Source organism: Cydia splendana, chromosome 13 (genome assembly GCF_910591565.1).
Source record: "Cydia splendana chromosome 13, ilCydSple1.2, whole genome shotgun sequence".
Lineage (NCBI taxonomy): Eukaryota > Metazoa > Arthropoda > Insecta > Lepidoptera > Tortricidae > Cydia > Cydia splendana.
The window spans coordinates 9,142,632-9,161,475 of record NC_085972.1 but is presented as its reverse complement, the minus strand read 5'-3'; the positions used below and the strand labels follow the sequence as shown (position 1 = coordinate 9,161,475).

The 18,844-nt window shown below is 41.0% G+C and overlaps 1 protein-coding gene across 3 annotated transcripts in view; it reads left to right on the top strand.

The window, feature by feature from the left end:
• Window positions 1-18,844, top strand: part of LOC134795994 (glutathione hydrolase 1 proenzyme-like) — a 34,558-nt gene that overhangs the window by 8,415 nt on the left and 7,299 nt on the right. For 2 of the 3 annotated variants that reach the window (XM_063767894.1, XM_063767893.1), the window contains exons 2-9: window positions 9,687-9,851; window positions 10,813-11,064; window positions 12,608-12,763; window positions 13,225-13,425; window positions 13,852-14,104; window positions 14,596-14,786; window positions 15,140-15,380; window positions 15,801-15,914. In XM_063767894.1, the coding sequence (XP_063623964.1) occupies window positions 9,687-9,851; window positions 10,813-11,064; window positions 12,608-12,763; window positions 13,225-13,425; window positions 13,852-14,104; window positions 14,596-14,786; window positions 15,140-15,380; window positions 15,801-15,914 (1,573 nt within the window). Of the gene's footprint in view, window positions 1-7,147; window positions 7,327-9,686; window positions 9,852-10,812; window positions 11,065-12,607; window positions 12,764-13,224; window positions 13,426-13,851; window positions 14,105-14,595; window positions 14,787-15,139; window positions 15,381-15,800; window positions 15,915-18,844 lie in introns of those variants that run through there. The other variant, XM_063767895.1, reaches the window with a different exon arrangement.

Below are 18,844 nucleotides of genomic sequence, written 5' to 3'. Positions count from 1 at the left end.
AACTTATCCCTAAAAGGGATCTCTTCCAGCTAACCTTTGAGAAAACATACCTAATTGTTTTCCATCGTATTTTCACGGAAACGTTCGTATTTGTTCCGCTACTTCAGTCAACCTCAGTACTTTTTAGGGTTCCGTACCTCAAAAGGAAAAAACGGAACCCTTATAGGATCACTCGTGCGTCTGTCTGTCTGTCTGTCTGTCTGTCTGTCCGTCTGTCTGTCTGTCCGTCTGTCACAGCCGATTTTCTCCGGAACTACTGGACCAATCAAGTTGAAATTTGGTACACATATGTAAGTTTGTGACCCAAATACGGACATGTAACGTAAACAAATGAATTTTAAACATGGGGGCCACTTTTGGGGGGTAAATGAAAAAATGAAAAAAAATAATTTTTCAAACTATATTATGTTACATATCAAATGAAAGAGCTTATTGTAAGGATCTCAAATATATTTTTTTTATAATTTTCGAATAAACAGTTTAGAAGTTATTCAAGAAAATAGGCAAAAAATGACCATTCCCCCCCCCTTATCTCCGAAACTACTAAGTCTTAAATTTTTAAAAAAATACATAAAATAGGTCTATACCTATAGATGATAGGAAAACCTATTAGAAATGTACAGTCAAGCGTGAGTCGGACTTAATTACAGTTTTTGATCCGACCCCTACGGATTTTTAAAAGAGATTTCACTCACGTTTCACATAAAAAATACATTGTTAACAGTGCCGGATTACTTAGAGTAGTAGTTTTCTTAGAGTAATTGGTGATAATTTTCTGATAAGATAATCATTTTAAATATTTAACGGTCTTACCTACTTACGAGTAATTGTAAGGTCAAATTAAAAATAATGTTTAAAAAAATATGTTAAATTGAGAGCTAGCTCAAAGTTTTTTGTACTCGTCGACTTTAATGGTTGAATTAATAAAGACTTTGTAACCAATAAGCAAAACAAGAACGTGCTTACGGCACCACGTTCAGGGAGGGCACCAAAATGCCAGGTTGAAAAAGGTGAACAAATTTTAAAATTAGGGACAGACACATCGTTTTTACCACACGATTTTTTTAGCTGTCCAAAAGCTAATTTGCAAAAATAATGGCGCGTAATTCTTTGGGAAACAATCGGTAGCAGTAGAAGAGTCGTGATTACATGCATAGATTCGATTTCAACCCACTCTTTTGCGGTTCGGCGTTAGGTCTTATGCGAGGCCTTCTGCTTTACGGCAAAGTTGATCTTCTGCCTTAATTACACTTGGGCGTGGATCCAAATCCAAGCTTTCCTCTTTCGCAGCTGGGCCTACTGCCTTTCTCACACTTCGCCAATTCAATTCCAAGCTCTCTGCTTTCTTGCATATTTTATGCATGAAAACAACCTCGCTGAGACCCTTAAATATCGAGCCCTATGCGAAGCTAGGCTGATAGAAAACTGTCCCATCCCTTCTCTGTATGAAATCCTGGATTCGCGCCTGGTTGGGACTAAAACTAAAATTGCGTTTTTATATCGAAAAATTTTCGCGCTCGCTTCGCTCGCGTTTTCAATTACTTTATAAGGTATGATAAAGGTGACATTCGGGTGGCGACTGCAGCAACATTACTCTGTTGCAAAGTTACTGCTGCAGTACTGTCAACTTCCGTGATAAAATGATGTGACTGATTTCCATACTAAAAGTAAAAATGTACAACTGTCTATCATATTGCGTTTTTATATCGAAAAATTTCCGCGCTCGCTTCGCTCGCGTTTCTATTACTTTCTACGCTATGATAAAGGTGACATTCGGGTGGCGACTGCAACAGCATTAGGTACTCTGTTGCAACATTACTGCTGCGGCACTGTCAATTTTCGTGATAAAATGATGTGACTGATTTCCATTCTCAGCTGTAATGCGGCAATGAACTTCTCTCAATTTACCAAAAAATCAATGTAATCTTGATGACCCTAGGGAGAGGGGGCACCTAGAAATGCTTAGGGCATCAAAATATCTTAATCCGGCACTGATTGTTAAAAATTGTGTAATATACGGAACCCTTGGAACGCGAGTCCGACTCGCACTTGGCCGGTTTTTGTACCGAGACTGACTAAAATAGCAAGACACGTTCGTACGTTTTCGTGAAAATACGGTGGAAAAAAAATATGCACTACATGTGTAGGTACATGTGTACACTGTTGCATATAATATATTAAGATATTTTGTCATAACAATGAAACGATAAAGTAACCAATAAATATCTTCGACATTGTTAAGGTTGACAATACCTATACTTACTTTGACTGCTCTTACCACGTAATTTCAGCGATTAACATAGATTGGTGGGGATTTGCTTTATTATATTACATATGAGCTACTTATCTAAGGTATGTGAATTACGATAACGTACTTCAAAACATAGCACGTGCGGGACAATTAATATTGTCATTGTTCACTGTATTACTCATTGTTTTAATCATTAAAATAGGAAAAAAGAGAATAACCTTCTTTATTTTAACCGTCTAATAAAAAAGCGGAGAGTTAAATAAATAGTTTAAGTAGTTAGATAATTAATTGGTTCTGCGGGCGTAAGTATCAGGAGCGTATGAGTATGATAGCGCAATAAAGCAAACGTCAAGTACTTTTTAACACCACTCGATGGAAATAGACGGGAGTTAAGACCGCCGGGTTACTATCTTACTATCATTGTACCTACTTGTTCACTTGGTAGGTAAGTGCAGATTTCGCACTTAGCTAGGAAAAGTGCACTGTAGAGTAATCAGTTTCAAATATTACTATTTATGTTCTTGCCTGATTAGTGATTTACTGAAATACCTTTATTATGGCTGACGTATAAAGTTAGAGTATTAACACACATAAACATAAAACATATCTACCTGCCAATTAAACAGTTGCAATGGAACTTACATATTTATAGTTATGTCACGTCTCCGACATTCTCAAATTGATATTAGTAAACACAAGGAAAATTACGACAAAACAAGAATACCGCACGTGCCTGAGTCTCACAGATCACCTTAACCCTTAACTACAATATAACATACAACTCGCGGTCACCACACATAGGCGCTAATTTAGTGTGGTAATAGTACGACCGCAATCTACAACCTGAACACATAACTGTGTTACGTAAAAAAATCTACGTTACAGCACAGAATAAATAATAGTTCTAACGTACAGAAAGGAAACTTCCTACAAAACCGAAGTTTGACAGCGGTTAAGGGTCGAATCATGCTGTCCCTTTCTAATATATGGCGCTATCCCTTTCGGCTATTTAGGGTTGTCAAAATTCAAGCCATTATCTTATCTGTGGTCGTGCACGCAAAGGGACATCAAGTTTTGTCAACCCTAATAATTGCTCGGAGCAATGCTGAGCCGAACGGAGCCGAGTTTGCCCGAAGTCAGGAGTTTCGCACCCCTGGTTACAGGTTGTCATTAATTCGTTCACATGGCATATATGTACTGGCTCCTTTGGAGTGGCCATTAAGAGCTTACCCCTCTGCAGAAAAACCTGCACAATTGTGCAAAGTTTTGTATGGACTGACATGGCTCTTTGTACGTTACGTACAAATCATGTAGAAATAGCAATACATTTGATCCCGGCAAAAATCGTCAGACTGTTTCGTAAAGAAAATGACAGCGATGACATTTCCAGTTACTAAATGCTCTAAGCCTGGCTCGGTTGGACGCAGCAGCTATGCGGTGGAATGAGAACTAAAAATAAGTTTTTGGCAAAAATTTCATTTTTGGTACAAGCTTTTATCGCTGACTGTACTTTTCTTACGACAGACAACTAATACTCATCGAGACAATTCTAAAAACCCCTAACACAATTAGGTTGCGTTGTTTCATCACAGAGTTCCTATTCTTTATTCTTTATTCTTTATTCTTTATTCAAACACTATGTATAAGTTTACAGCTCAAGCCAAGGCACTTATACTGTTAATTAGGTACATATATGTTGTCAGTATCAGTCAGTATCATAAAATTAGTAGGTACACTTATTGTATTACACACTTATCTTTATAATTGAACATACATATTATGTATTACTAAGTTACATAGAGATAAAAAAAAGAATCTGATATTAAATAACATAGGTAGAGTTTAAAAAAATCCTGATACTACGTTGTAGGGACGGCCACTTGTCTGCGAATATGTCTGCGTTTTGGACTGTAGCTATGAAGTTATTTAGTAATTCTATTGCTCGGTACGTGGGTGCGTTTGAACCGTGATAGGTGCGAACATTTGGATATGCAAAAAGGTTTCTGGCTCTACGTGCGCTACGCCCTACTGCAGCTATGTAGTTGTCTGGGGTAAAAATACGCATACGCTCCAGAACGGATGGGTTGTCAATACGATTTCTTAAAAGCAGACAATAGTGTAAGGCAAGCGTTTGCTTACGCCTTAGCTCGAGAGACTCTAACCCTACCATTCCCAATACAAAGGATGACGGAAATAAGTATGGGTAGTATCCGTAATACCTTTTGTAAAGATGTCTAGCAAATTTACGTTGGACGCGCTCGACCATTATGGTATATTTTGCTTCCCGAGGGTCCCATGCGATAGAATTGTACTCAAGCTTGCTGCGAACATAGGCATTATAAATAATTATTGCGATTTTAGGGTCACGAAATTCAGAAGTCGTTCTAATAATGAACCCTAAAATTTTGTAGGCACTTTTGCAAATATTTATAATGTGTGAGTGCATGTTTAGCTTAGTGTCGAGTGTTAACCCTAGATCCTTTATTTCTGTTACTCGGTCAAGGGGAATGTTAGTAAGAGTATATGTCTGGAGGATATAATCTACAGACCGGCTAAAACTTATTACTTTGCACTTAGATTCATTTAGGTACAAGCGGTTTGTTTTACTCCAGCTGTCAACCATGTTGATTGTTTGTTGGAGTACCGTACAGTCGGATGGATTTACGACCGGTTGAATTATTTTAAGATCATCCGCATAAAATAGTGATTCCACGCCTGATATATTACTTGGCAGATCATTGACCATGATTAAGAAAAGAGTAGGCCCCAGAGTGCTACCTTGACTAACCCCGGAACGAGTGTAATACCTTTCAGATTGGTAAGAATTTAATTGGACATATTGTGTGCGATTCCTGAGGTAGTCAGAGAAGAAAACAAGAAGTTGAGGGGTGAAACCTAAGGCTGACAGTTTGCATAGGAGAGTATCGTTGTCAACTAAGTCGAAAGCTTTCTTGAAGTCGAAATAAACAACATCAACTTGTCGTGCAGTATCCATTTGGCGCAAAACGCTATCAAAGAAGCAAATGTGGTTGGTAGTAGTGGATCGAGAAGCGCGGAATCCATGTTGACAATCTACTAATTTACGATTTATCTGATTAAGTAAGCAGTGGTTTAGAATGGTCTCAAACACTTTTCCAAACACGGACAATACAGCAATGGGCCTGAAGTTTGTGATATCGGAGGACTTACTTATCTTAGGAATTGGGGTCACTCTTGAGACCTTCCATTGGGATGGATATACGCCCAGCTTGAGTGATAGGTTGTATATGTGAAGTAACGAGTGTTCTAACAAGCATACACAGTCCTTGACTAGAAACGGGGGTATACCATCAGGCCCAGCTGACGACTTAGGTTTGAGTTTCCGAATAGCGGAACCTAATATGTTTGAGAACATACAACTCATTTAAACATATCACTTTATTAATATATTTTAACGTTTTAGTAAAACAAATAATATTTCTTCTTCATTGTAAAAATCAATAATTTCAACAGAATAAACAAAATCATATATATCTAGTCAATGTCAATAATCGAATTCCGAATTCATTAGGCGATCAAGCGGCCAGCACGTAGGGACACGACGGTAGCACCAATGAGGCGCTAACATACTCCCCCCCCTCGAGGAGGTAGAGCCTCGAGGACGAAGAAAGCCTTTTCCGGTTTGGGTAGTGGACATAGACGATGAACTGCTCTTCGTATTATGCCACGTGCCGTGCTAACATCCGCCACTCTGGATACGTTGTCTTGTCCGGGGAACAACTTAACTATTCGTCCCATTCTCCATTTCATTGGAGGGACGTTTGTCTCCTTAACGACAACCACGTCGTTAACTTGAAGTTGTTGTGTGTTGACCTTCCACTTAATCCGTTCCTGTAGTTCGGCCAGAAACTCCTTATGCCAGCGATTCCAAAATTGCTGCCGCATTTGCTCGATGTGCTCATATCTGCTTAGCCGATTTGGGTTCATCATCAGATCAGTTCGGACGTGACGCTATGATCCTTGGAAGACGTTTAAATTAGTTACCTTAGATTCCATTACATAGGTAATTAGTTACATACAGGTCGACCTAATAAAAGCTTGTTAATAAAGGCTTGGTTTGCCTTCCCTAGCTCATAACTGCATCCTGTATGGAAAGAAAAAATGGTAGTAGACCTGGATGGTGATGGTGGTAGTTGATGGTGGATGGAATGGTGGTATGGTGGTGGTGGATGTTGGTATAGTCTCTCTAGTTCAAAATTGCAGCGGCAGCCTAACCTATAGTGTTGTGAAATACGTACTTATGTACCCGATTTATGAATGATGATTAGATTAAATTACTTATCACGTGCCAATGCCAATCACAAGTCATCATGTGTAAGGCATTGGCATTAACGGCATCAGTTGTATGAAAATTTTATCTAAATGAACTACTTAAGTCTGCCAACGAACATTAAAATATTCATTAAACAAACTTAACTAGAAAATACATAATAGTTACAATCATTGGTTGCAAACGAAGTCATTATGTAAAATCATCGGCGGTTTTTTTAGTTGGTGTGTGCGTGCTATTTAGGGTCTGTGCGGAAAGAAAAGAGTCGTAGAATGTATGGGCTCCCCTACATTTCACGACTCTTCTTGTTCCGCACAAGTATTGAATCAAAGGTAAAGTTGAAACAGCTCTCGGCTACTTGACGTCACGTAAAAATTAATATTTTCTACCATATTTTCTACGAAGATGGGCATTTTCGCGCCATAATTCCAATCAACATTATTTTTCTTACGAGCTTGCGAAACTAATATACACAAGAGAGCCGGCTGGAAAAGTTTCGTGATGACAATTATATCAAAGCGTCAATACTTACAACCTTTTTAGGTCTTATAAAAGAACTGTCATAAATAACCATTTAGTTTGACAGATATATTTTCGGTTATGTCAGTTGTATAAATAAAATAGCTAGTTTAAATTATCGATAAACCAACAACACGAAATTGAAACCAAATTTGCTGTTAACAGAGTAAGACTACAAGGCGATGCTGTCAAATTACTTGAACAGCTGACGCCACAGTCACTTGCTAAACTACAATTTATAGTAAACGTAAGTACGATTACTAATATGGGGTCGTCCAGGGCCCTATTTCACCAACGTGACAGGTCCGACAATTGTCGACATCACTGTTACTGACGTCACAGGCCTCCATAGGCTACGGTAACCGCTTACCATCAGACGGGCGGTGTGGTTGTTTGCCACCAACATGTTAATTAAAAAAAAACTCCACTATATCGCCAGTTAATAAGTATTTATTTTGCGAAGCTAAATGACAATTGTCACAAGAAATACGACAATTGTCACGAAATTCCGACACAGAACTCATTTGCTGTCAAGAATTACTGAAAGTTCTTTGAAATCTTGTGACAATTGTCATCATTGTCATCATAAACGTCGCAAGAGAAATACCTGTTTTTTGCCAATATAATAAAGTTTTTTTAAATAATACAATGATGGTGACAAACAGGAATACGGCCCGCCCGATGGTAAGCGATAACCGTAGCCCATGGATGCCTGTGACGTCAGTAACTATGAGACTTGTCGAATTGTCGCACCTGTCACGTTGGTGAAATAGGGGCCAGAACTCATGTGATCGTTTAGAGGGGGGGGGGAAGAAAAATATCACGATAGATCACGATGGGGGAGGGGGATATTACGTATTTTTTTCTTTTAAAGCGGTAAAGCCAAAAACAACAATATTACTCAAAAATTTAATCTGAGCAAATAATCCGCTCTATTTTATATGTGTGTTACCCAATAAAAAACTTTTATCGCACCATCTTTAAAACATTACCCATCTTCAATAATTTCAAGAAGTTTGACGTTTAAAATAAAAATTGCACTGCGTGTGCTATCGAAATCGTTGCAGACTTATCTTGGTCTAACTCTAGTATACCTACTAATGCTCATGATTATCTATCATCTAGTTCTTAATGATGCCTATTCTAAAAATGCTTTTGAATTGCGGATGTGGTCTCCGTACGCCACTACCGAAGGTTTTTATTTATTTTACATTACTTTGTACCTAGTCTTTGTCGTCGACGTCATCGTTACTCCAAAATATAGGTAGGTAAGTGCAAGTGAATAGGTAAGTATGTAAAGTAAATTCAAATCATAATCAGATTGCAAAAGTTTGGGTGTCATATTTAGCTGTTCTCTTCACAACTTTCACTCCAAAAATTTCCTTCTATCGAGCAATACCTATTGGTGTTGGATCACTCTCCTAATATTGCAGGTGTATTAAAATTTTAGCAATTTCTAAATCAGTTTGTATGTTACACGTCACGGATCTGGTCATATTCGTATTAGCCATAGATGATTGGACAAAACCATTACGTTACTGCTGAAAACTACATGATATCGTCTCCTATGTGTATGACAAAGCCACAACAAAGTAGAAAAACCCTATAGACTTGACGCATTTACCTTAGTCACCTTCTAAGGTAAAGAAATACGCAGAGAATAAATTCAGCTACCTACAGTGCATACAACCAGTTTGATATCACGTTTTCGAGCGAACTCTCGTTTTTTGTACCTCAGGGTATTCCCATACATTATGTGTCTTATTAAGTTTTTAATTTGCGTTTAGCCAAACGCGGATTTAATTATTTGCTTAAGAGTGTTCCAGTCTAGCATATTGTTGGTGTATTAATTAAGTGAAAACGATTTATCAGACATAATGTTAATAAACAGGTAAATCTGCACTTTAACACTGCGGCCTTGGCCTCCATTACTTTTTGTCCGATGTTAAGTCACAAAGAACATAGGTACCTAATACTTACAAAACCTAATAAAGTACCCGTGCGATGTCAACTCACTGCATGAGACAAGCTATCCTGTTTAATTTTTTTTTAATACATATTCAAATGTTTTTTTTTTATTTCATCAAGATTAGTTTATGTTTTGTACCTTACCTATTTGATGATTTTCTGTTAGAATAACGTGATTGTAATTGATGGTGAATTCAACTTTTATTTATGTCTAATGTTTATTTAAAATTAGCGTCAAGCAGTCGGTCGGTAAAGTTCTGCTATTTCGAGTGAATTAATAAAATTATTATAAGCTATCATCTTAATATAATTATGTTAGTTAGAGTCTGTTCGGAAAGAGAAGAGTCGTGGAATGTATTGGCCCCCATGTTACATTCCACGACTCTTCTCTTTCCGCACTGACTTTATGCATAGTGCTGGACAGCGCATACAGCTTCCTAGCGAAGATAAAAGTCGCAAATATACTTACGCAGATCTATAAGAATCTAAACGCATTTTTATGCCTAGGAGGTACGTAAAGTGCATAACCTGTGTGTGCGACAACGCAAAATGAATGGTTCCGTAAATAAATAGAGTCGTATTTGTGATAGAGTCTTAAATCATTGTGCATCCATAATCATTTAGTTGTTTGTCACAAAGTTGTCGAAAGCCGCGCTGTTGGATTAGCGTCGTGATCGCGGCGGTGCTCGTGGCCGCGCTGGTGGCCGTGCTGGTGGTGCAGCCGTGGGCAGAGGACGGCAGCCACGCACGGTACGCGCGCGCCGCTGTCGCCGCCAATGGACACGAGTGCGCCGCTATCGGACGGTGAGTGCTTGTGGGCCTGTGTAGAGTTGTCGAAAGCCGCGCTGTTGAATTGGCGTCGTGATCGCGGCGGTGCTCGTGGCCGCGCTGTTGGCCGTGCTAGTGGTACAGCCGTGGGCATGCAGAGGACGGCATCCACGCACGGTCAATTGCACCAATATTGGACATTTTAGTTCATTTTACATACATGTAAAATTACAAATAAATTTTAACGGAAAAATAGTAGTACAGTGTAGTAGTAAAACACTTTAAATGTACAAAAATCAAAACTAAACAGGTAAAATAACATTCGTCATTAGTACAAAGGGGGATCTCTTCCAGTTAACCTTTGAGCAATTGAGGGAGAATTGGAGACGGTAGACATCCGTACTATACCAACGGCGTACAAAAAAAAAATAGTGTGTGAGTTACTTTTACTGCTTGTAATAAATGGTGAACAACTGTTGAGATTGGCGACGTGATAGCGGCCGCAAGAAGACCGAGGGAGCATCCCAGCCATGGGTCGAAAATTTTCAAATCAAACACAGCTAAACATACAATCAGGGCACCTCTGTTTATCTCATGGAGCATCTGTAGGTACCTAAAGTACCTAGGTATGTGTCTAGCCTTCGGCCGTCTTCTCTTAAATTACAATGCCAGTAACACGATCGTATTTATGTCGGGTAAATAGCAATCGTCGACTTATGTACCGAGAGGTAAATATATGCCCGCAAATTATGACCGCTTTATGGCGGACATAAACTAAACGCAATCCGGTTTACTATTTAGGGCCACTCCACACTTAGCGTCTCCCGAGAGTCGGCGTCTGTCAAGTCTATGACCGCTGCTTGACGCAACTGCACAACGACGCCATTTTTCCATAGCGCTAACTAGACGCCGACGCTCATAAGACGCTAGTGTGGGCCCTTACATTACCTACAACTCACCACAGTGCCAGCCTCTTTAAACCATTATGTTTTTCCAGCTCGATACTTGAGAAGAACGGGAGCGCCGTCGACGCGGCAATCGCCACGCTCTTCTGCGAGGGTCTAGGCTGCGCACAATGTATGGGCTTGGGCGGTGGCTTCTTGGCCACCGTGTACGACGCGAGCACGCGACGGGTGCGAGTCCTCAACGCGCGCGAGCGGGCGCCGCTGGCCACTACGGTCACCATGTACGACAACGCATCCTCCACAGTCGGCGGTCTCGCGATCGCCGTTCCGGGAGAACTGCGAGGGTAAGCATAAGCTATGATAATTATACGTTAGTTACTGCGTAGTGCTGGACAGGGGACAGCTTCCTAGCGAAGATAAAAGTCGCGAATATAATTATGCAGCAGAAGCGTAAGACTGCGATGAGCGGGTGGATTGAACATTTTTGACAACGCGCCTCCTACAATAGGCTGTCACTTATAAGGGTCAAACAGATCACTGTGTTATGTCTTTCCTGTAGACATACACAAGAGTTAAGGGCTATAAAGGTTAATTTTCTTATTTAACCCTTATCCACGTGAAAAGGTCCTCCTTTTATTTAAAGAACTATGATAAAATCATTATATATGCCCACAAGCTGTTAACTATTGCCCACAGGAGAGAAAACTAGTTTGTTCGCGCGAACAGTACATTTTTCTCTCCTGTGGGCAATATAGTTAACAGCTTGTGGGCATGTAAGCAATGATTTTATCATAGTTCTCTAAATAAAAGGACCTAACCTTAACCTTTACAGCCCTTAACTCTTGTGTATGTCTACAGGAAAGACATAACACAGTGATCTGTTTGACCCATAAATTCCACTTTGGTAAAATAATTTGGTTGCTTTCCTCGCATTAAAGTCTTCTTGCTTAACGTGCGACGAATATAACAATAAAAAAGTTCTATTATAGTGTACGTTTACCTATATAGTGGTCAAACGATGATGTTCAAGGTTACATCTTTTCATAGAGTGTCACACTCTGATTAAAGCGAATATGCTATATGCGAACAAACTATATCAATTATGTCGTGTTGTCACATACACAAAAGGCACCTAGGCATTATCCTCATCGTAGGTAGCGCTTTTCCCGGCTACATCATAAAGAAAGCCTATGACGGCTATGACCCATAAGAATTTACGCAGGCACTAGTTTTTACGAACCCAGAGGGAAAACTTTTACATCAATTAATTCTGTTTCCTCGCAATGTTTTCCTTTACCGATTAGATATGAGCCCAAGTTCGACACACGACCTCCGATTTGGAAGACGTGCCACGAAACGGCTCACTTATACTGCTTACCTAACAACGGTTTAAATACGCCTTGGCACATAACTCGGAATATCAATTATACATACGTTTAGGTGTGCCCGTAAAATCCGTTTGTATCCGAATGTTGATTCGAATAGAAATAACGCCCACGTTAGGACATTTAAAACGGCCTTGATCTGTCGAACGTCTTCATCTTATTTGGGATTTAGATTCCTACAAACATGTAGTTAAGTAGGTAACCAAAATTAAGATTAAACAGTCGTAAGTACTGACGATTTAAACCGATAAAATTAGATGAAATGGAAGAACCTGGTATTTCAAGAATACCAAAGAACTAAATAACCATATGATTTATTTTTCATCCGCGCTAGATTTTCAGTTAATACCTCTCGTTGTTTTCTCTTACCTATGTAACTGTGGCTAAGCCTTGTCATAGATAATTTAATAGATACAACTGTTAAAGAATAGACGTTAAATCAAGGCGTGCTCACTGTAGGTAAATAGAGTTGAACTTTTACTTAAAAAAGTGTATTTTTCAGCTACGGCGAATTATATCGCGAATACGGCCGCTTGCCCTGGGCGGAGCTGGTCCGTCCAACAGCCGAGCTTTGCCGGACGGGCCACCGAGTGACCGAGTACATGGGCCGAGTGCTGGCGACCTACAGCGACAGGATCAAGGCGGAGCCATCCATGAGGTGAGACAAGTTGCGTGCTGGTGCGTCCACGGCCAAGCTGTGACGGAAGGGCCATTGAGTGACTGACCTATAGGGACAGAATCAAGACGCGGCCATCCATGAGACAATTGTACAGGCAATATATACCCTCCACCTGAACCCTCTCACACACTTTCTCAGTCGTAATATAGCTAACGACAAGTCAAAAACTTAAAAGAGCAATGCTTTAGTTAGAGCATGGCACTTTACGGGGATTTATATAACCCAATTATTTATTTTGGCATATGTAGGTACCTAATAATATATAAGGGTATATTAACATACCGCTTTGTAGCTCTATCTAATGGTCCCTGAACTATGCTGCGCGGCTGGACAGACAGACAAACATAATTTGCGCAACTGTAAGGGTTCTTATTATCTAGATAGAATCCAAACCAAAAAAGTAGCCAATTTATTGTGACCCAAATATTTACCTATGACAGCGAGTTGTACGTGAATCCAGCGACGAGCGAAGTGTACAAGGAAGGCGACACAATCGTGGAGCCGACGCTGGCGCGGACGCTGGACGTGATCGCGGAGGAGGGTCCGGGGGCGATGCACAACGGCTCGCTCACCGCCGCGCTCGTCCGCGACATCGAGCGCTTCGGCGGTATCATCACGGAGGAGGATATGAGGCAATACAGGTACCAGTTTCTAACTTAAATTCCTTAATCTCCCCCCTGATGTTCTTAGAATCGAAATTATCTGATTACTTAAATACGAGTCCTTGTTTTAGCGTGGTATGAAATTGCTTTATTGAAATTGACGTACGAGATGTATTGCTGGAGTCGTATGCTGCGGATACGATGGGTTCACGAGAGAATAGGTATTCAAAAAAGTAACGTAAAATTCTCATAACAGGTCGTAATTAAAGATTGAAGAATAACGAGGAAGAAAATAACTGGCATTGAAATATAGCTGTTTAATGGTTGGTATTTCAAGAACAACCATAACACATTGTCGTGCCGAACGATAATGCAACCGAATGTATATTTACGTTATTATTCAACGTTCAAGTATATATAGTACCTATTTATATCACAATTTAATTTACAATGGTCTGTCCATAGGGTGGAGTGGCAAGAGCCAATATCGGTGCAGCTGTCCGATCAGCACACATTGTACTCGGTGCCGCTGCCCGGCTCGGGCTCCGTGCTGGCTTTCATCCTCAACATGCTGGCCGGGTGGGTCGGCGGCGAGGCCGCGCCGCGGGCCTCCGGCCTCTACTACCACCGCGTCGTCGAGGCCTTCAAGTACGCGTACGCCAAGCGCACCGGCCTCGGGGACGCTTCACGATCCGACCTCACGTACTCCGTCACTGAGGTAAAATACAAAATAAATATTTGATAGAGAGATGACGTAGTTAGTAGTAGGTCTTTGTTTTCTGACTACAGTATTTAAATCTCTAGCCTTCGTGAATTGTTTTCTGATTATTCATGGATATGCTTTGTTAGTTCCAATTTAATTAGAAACGACAGATTTAAGAAACTATGTACCTACTAACCTACTTTGGTATACTTACATTTTTCACGCGTCGGTATTTTTACGTAGATACGCATAGGTATGTATAGAGGAACGACTCTATAAACTATTTAGGTATTTACAGAGAATCCAAACTTTTGGATATTTTGGATATCTGGTCAAATGAAGTACCTATGTCTGACGGAATATATGTGTACCAAAGATATGTACTTGCCTCAAAAATGTTCGTTCTTACCTGCATGCATAAAACGCCAGGGACCGCGAGAGACATCATTACTAAATTTAGTCCAAACGACAGATATGTATAACATAAAATAACTGATCTATTTCAGCTGGAGCGCAACCTATCCAACGCCGACTGGGCCCGCGCCTTCCGCGACCAAGTGAACGACGACCACACCTTCAACGACTGGCGGCACTACGGCGCGCTGTTCGAGGGCGCCGACGACCACGGCACTGCGCAGATCGTCGTTATAGCTCCTGACGGCAGCGCCGTCGCTGCCACGAGCACCATTAACTACATGTGAGTTATATGAGTGACATATAAGAGCAGAGACACTACGGCGCGCTCTTCGAGGGCGCGATCGTCATTAGAGTTGGAGCGCCTTATAAGATTAACTTACTCATCAAAGACTGGTGGCATTATGGAGCCCTCTTCGAGGGAGGGACCTCGGCATGGCGACGTAGATGATCATACTGCCGGATGTTAAATCAATGTAGAATAGAATTTTTAACATTTCGAAAAAAGGTACACCACAAATACTCTTCTGACTATGGCTGGCAGACAAGTAGACACAGAATTGATTCCTTAAGTGTTCTGATTTAATTTACCAAACAGTGATAAAAAATATCTAATAAAGCATTTCTCCTATACAGTTGGGGCAGCCAGCGCCGTTCAACAAGCCTCGGCATAATGTTGAACAACGAGATGGACGACTTCGCGATACCAAACCACGAGTCGGCGTACGGCATGCCGCCGTCCCCTGCCAACATGTTAGCGCCGGGCCTGCAGCCCCTGAGTTCCATGGTGCCCAGCATCGTGCTGAACCAGCGAGGGGAAGTTGATCTGGTGTTAGGAGCCGCCGGCGGGACCAAGATCACGACCCAAGTTGCTATGGTAAGTGACTACCTATCCCATTGGTATGTAATTGTTACTACCTAATTAACGACCTAACTACCAAATATACGAATGTACCTACGTTTATCGGATCCATACGGTCCTCAAGAGCTTTTACGTCTCTAGTCATTGCCAGCACAGCACTCATCACCGTAGTTTAGTAGTTTTTATTTGACAGCGATATCTGTAATTGGAACCTCTGTAATAGCTATGCCTGTGCAATACCTGTAGCACGTACTAAAATAATGGGAACTACAGCCGGTCAAACAAGTTTGTCAGCAGAAAAAGGCGCGAAATTCAACGTTTCTATTGGACGATAACCCTTCGCGCCTACATTTTTTAAATTTGCCAATCTTTTCTAGTCGGAAATTACTTGACATAGTATATAACATCTAATGATCTCACTTTATCCTGTTTCAGACGGTGATAAACACCATCCTCGAGGGCAGCTCGCTCCCTGAAGTCATGAACCGCCCGCGCCTCCATCATCAGCTCATGCCCATGGAAGTGGAGCATGAATATGATTTTAATGCGGTAACTAACTAATTTATTCACCTTATCAGACTGACAATACTATTAAGCCCGTTCCACACTCGTGCGCGAAGCCGCGAACGCGAATGTGGAGTCTAGTTCGTTGATATGCAAAATCGACTCCACACTCGCGTTCGCGGCTTCGCGTCGCAATTCGCGCACAAGTGTGGAGCGGGCTTTAGGGTGTATGTCGCAATAAAGGCCTTTACAGACCTTGCAACAAATCATATGCGATTTTAGATAATTGCCGGCTAAGTAGGTCCAACAATTTCAATTGATCTCTGATTATCTCAAATCGTATGCATTTACCTACCGGTTAGTGGTATAGAGACCCTAAAATCAGAGGCTAATACATATAAGAGAATACCTACCGATAACCTCGCGTGCCAGCCGCGTGTCTAATCATTTCATCATTGTTGTGGGTGGCGCTTTTTATAGCATTTTAGCTATGTACATATAAAAACTAAAAAGTGTCGCTATTTATAACTCCTAAACGTAAAATTGGACTTCCCTACCTGACCACTGTCACAGGCTCAAGGCCCCTGTACACAATGGGCCAGCGTGGGCCAGTCTGGGCGACGCAATTATGCGTTAGAGGGAGCAAGTGATATTGCTATCTCATTCTACCGCATGGCTGCGTCCCTTGGATTGGTCGGCGCTGGCTCATTATGTACAGGGGCCTTCACAGGCACAAGACACAATTTAGTAAGACGCAAGGTACGTGGCGTTGTATGTATCTTGAAATTCTTGATTATTTTACTAATCTATGCTGTCATGTAAATAGGATTCTTTATTATATTTCATTAAAACTGCTACAAAACAAAGCTTTCTGAGCAATACGTAGCTGTCTAGTGTCTATCTTACCTAAGATCGCAATCGACTCTATCTATGTCAACGATCAAGGTGGCCGTCGTGACATTAATTCTTTTTTTTAACAAGTAGGCCTAGGTCGGGACCTTTTAAACAGACACGGTTCACCTATGATTCACGCGTCCCCGTGCTATTGCTCTGACAATAACAGTCATCTACATATTGTAATATGGGTCTCAGACCATAGAATAAGTAATAGTACTACCGTACAGAAAGGACACTTCCTACAAACCCGAAGTTTGACAGCGGTTCAGGGTCAAATCATGCTATCCCTTTCTAATATCCCACTATCCCTTTCGGCTATTTAGGTCAAAATTCAAGTGATTATCTTATCTGTGGTCGTGCACGCAAAAGGACGTCAAGTGGTGCCAATTGGTCAATTGCTCGGAGCAATGCTGAGCCGAACGGAGCCGAGTTCGACCGAAGTGTCTCCCCACTGCTCATACGTCAAAATCAGAGGGCCTACCGCGAATCACGTTCGACGTGTTGCCTCTGTGTCGCACTTGTAAATTCGTACTTAAGTGTGACAGGGAGGCAACACGTCGAACGTGATTCGCGGTAGGCCCTCAGGAAAGAGGGATTAGGTAGCTACGTTAGTTAATACAATTTGTATGACCGAATAGTCCCTCTGACCCCTTAGCAACGCCGTACACTTTGTAATAAAGGCGAAAAATGCACATAATATTACGTCACTTGTACTGTGGGACTGGTACAGTTACAGTTGGTGTTGTCAGAGACGAAGTAAGTAAATATACTTTATTGCACCACAAAAGGAAAAAAAAAACAGAACTAGATCTTCAATGTAAATAAAAGTATGTAGTAACAGGCAATCTCTTCTAGAAAACCTTCGGGTAGGATGTAGGAATAACGAGTATTACATACCTAAAACCTATTTTAATATAAATATTGAGTGTACCTATTGAATGGAGGGAGCTTAAGTTACCTACTATCTAACTAAAGATGTCTCTATTTCTAAGGACCTAAGCGCTAAGAATAAGGTACAGTAACTCTGTATTTTTGGAGCTACCCAAGGCACCCATGACAGTGCATTGGATATTAGCAGTCTTTACTTAACTCGTCTCTGGCTAACCGATGGCACTGCGCGATGGCATACGTGCAATTGGTTAATTGGGGCACTATGAAAAGGGACCTTATTGTCTTTGGTGCTTACGCCGCACAGCGTCGCGCGGCATTGTATTTATATTGGAGCATCGTTAATAATGGCGTAAGCGCCATCGACAATAAGGTCCCTTTTCATAGATAACGTCACAATTGTGTATTCGCATGTGTTACGACTCTTGCCATGACCAACAATAAGGCATTATTGTTACAATATGAATAGGAAAATCGCATTGTGATTGCCGAGTAACAATAAGTGATAAAACGTTGGTGTTATGACACCTCTTTTCACCGGGGATAATTGCGCATGAAAATGGAAAGGTGTAAAGGCTCCGTCACACAGGCGCGTTTTGCGCGCCGCTTTTATATATAAAACGTTCACGCCGCGCTCACGCCCCGCCCGGAAAACGCCCCATATAACCATTCCAGTCGCAGAATCACAAAGTGGTAACTAAATGTCAGATGTGTCGTAACAGAGTCCACACAATGTGTCTAGAATTGTTTCGAAACAAATTGTCGTCGCCGTGTCTACACTTTTCCGTAACAAGGTGTCGACACATTTGTGTGCACTTTGCGTGCGGTTTGCGACTAAATCTGACAGCAAATTTGTGACAGCAAATGTCAATATAAAATATCTCTTGAAAACCAAGGTTTGCCAAACTACTATTAGTGTCTCGTGTGCTCGTAATTCTAGTAAGTCATCATGGGCAATGCAAATGATAATAATCGACCGAAACCATATAAACACCCAACACCCGTCAACCGTTTACAGAAAAGTTTTTAAAGAAATTCAATAAGCTACTTAGGTCAGGCAACGAATGCTCCAAAAGTTGTAGGGGGAAATGCTCGGAACACAATTTTTTACTCCGTAACTCGGTTTGACAAGTTAGGAGGTGAACATATCAAAAGTCCCCGGCCGTAGCCCTTGAGCGGGGGGAGAGAGG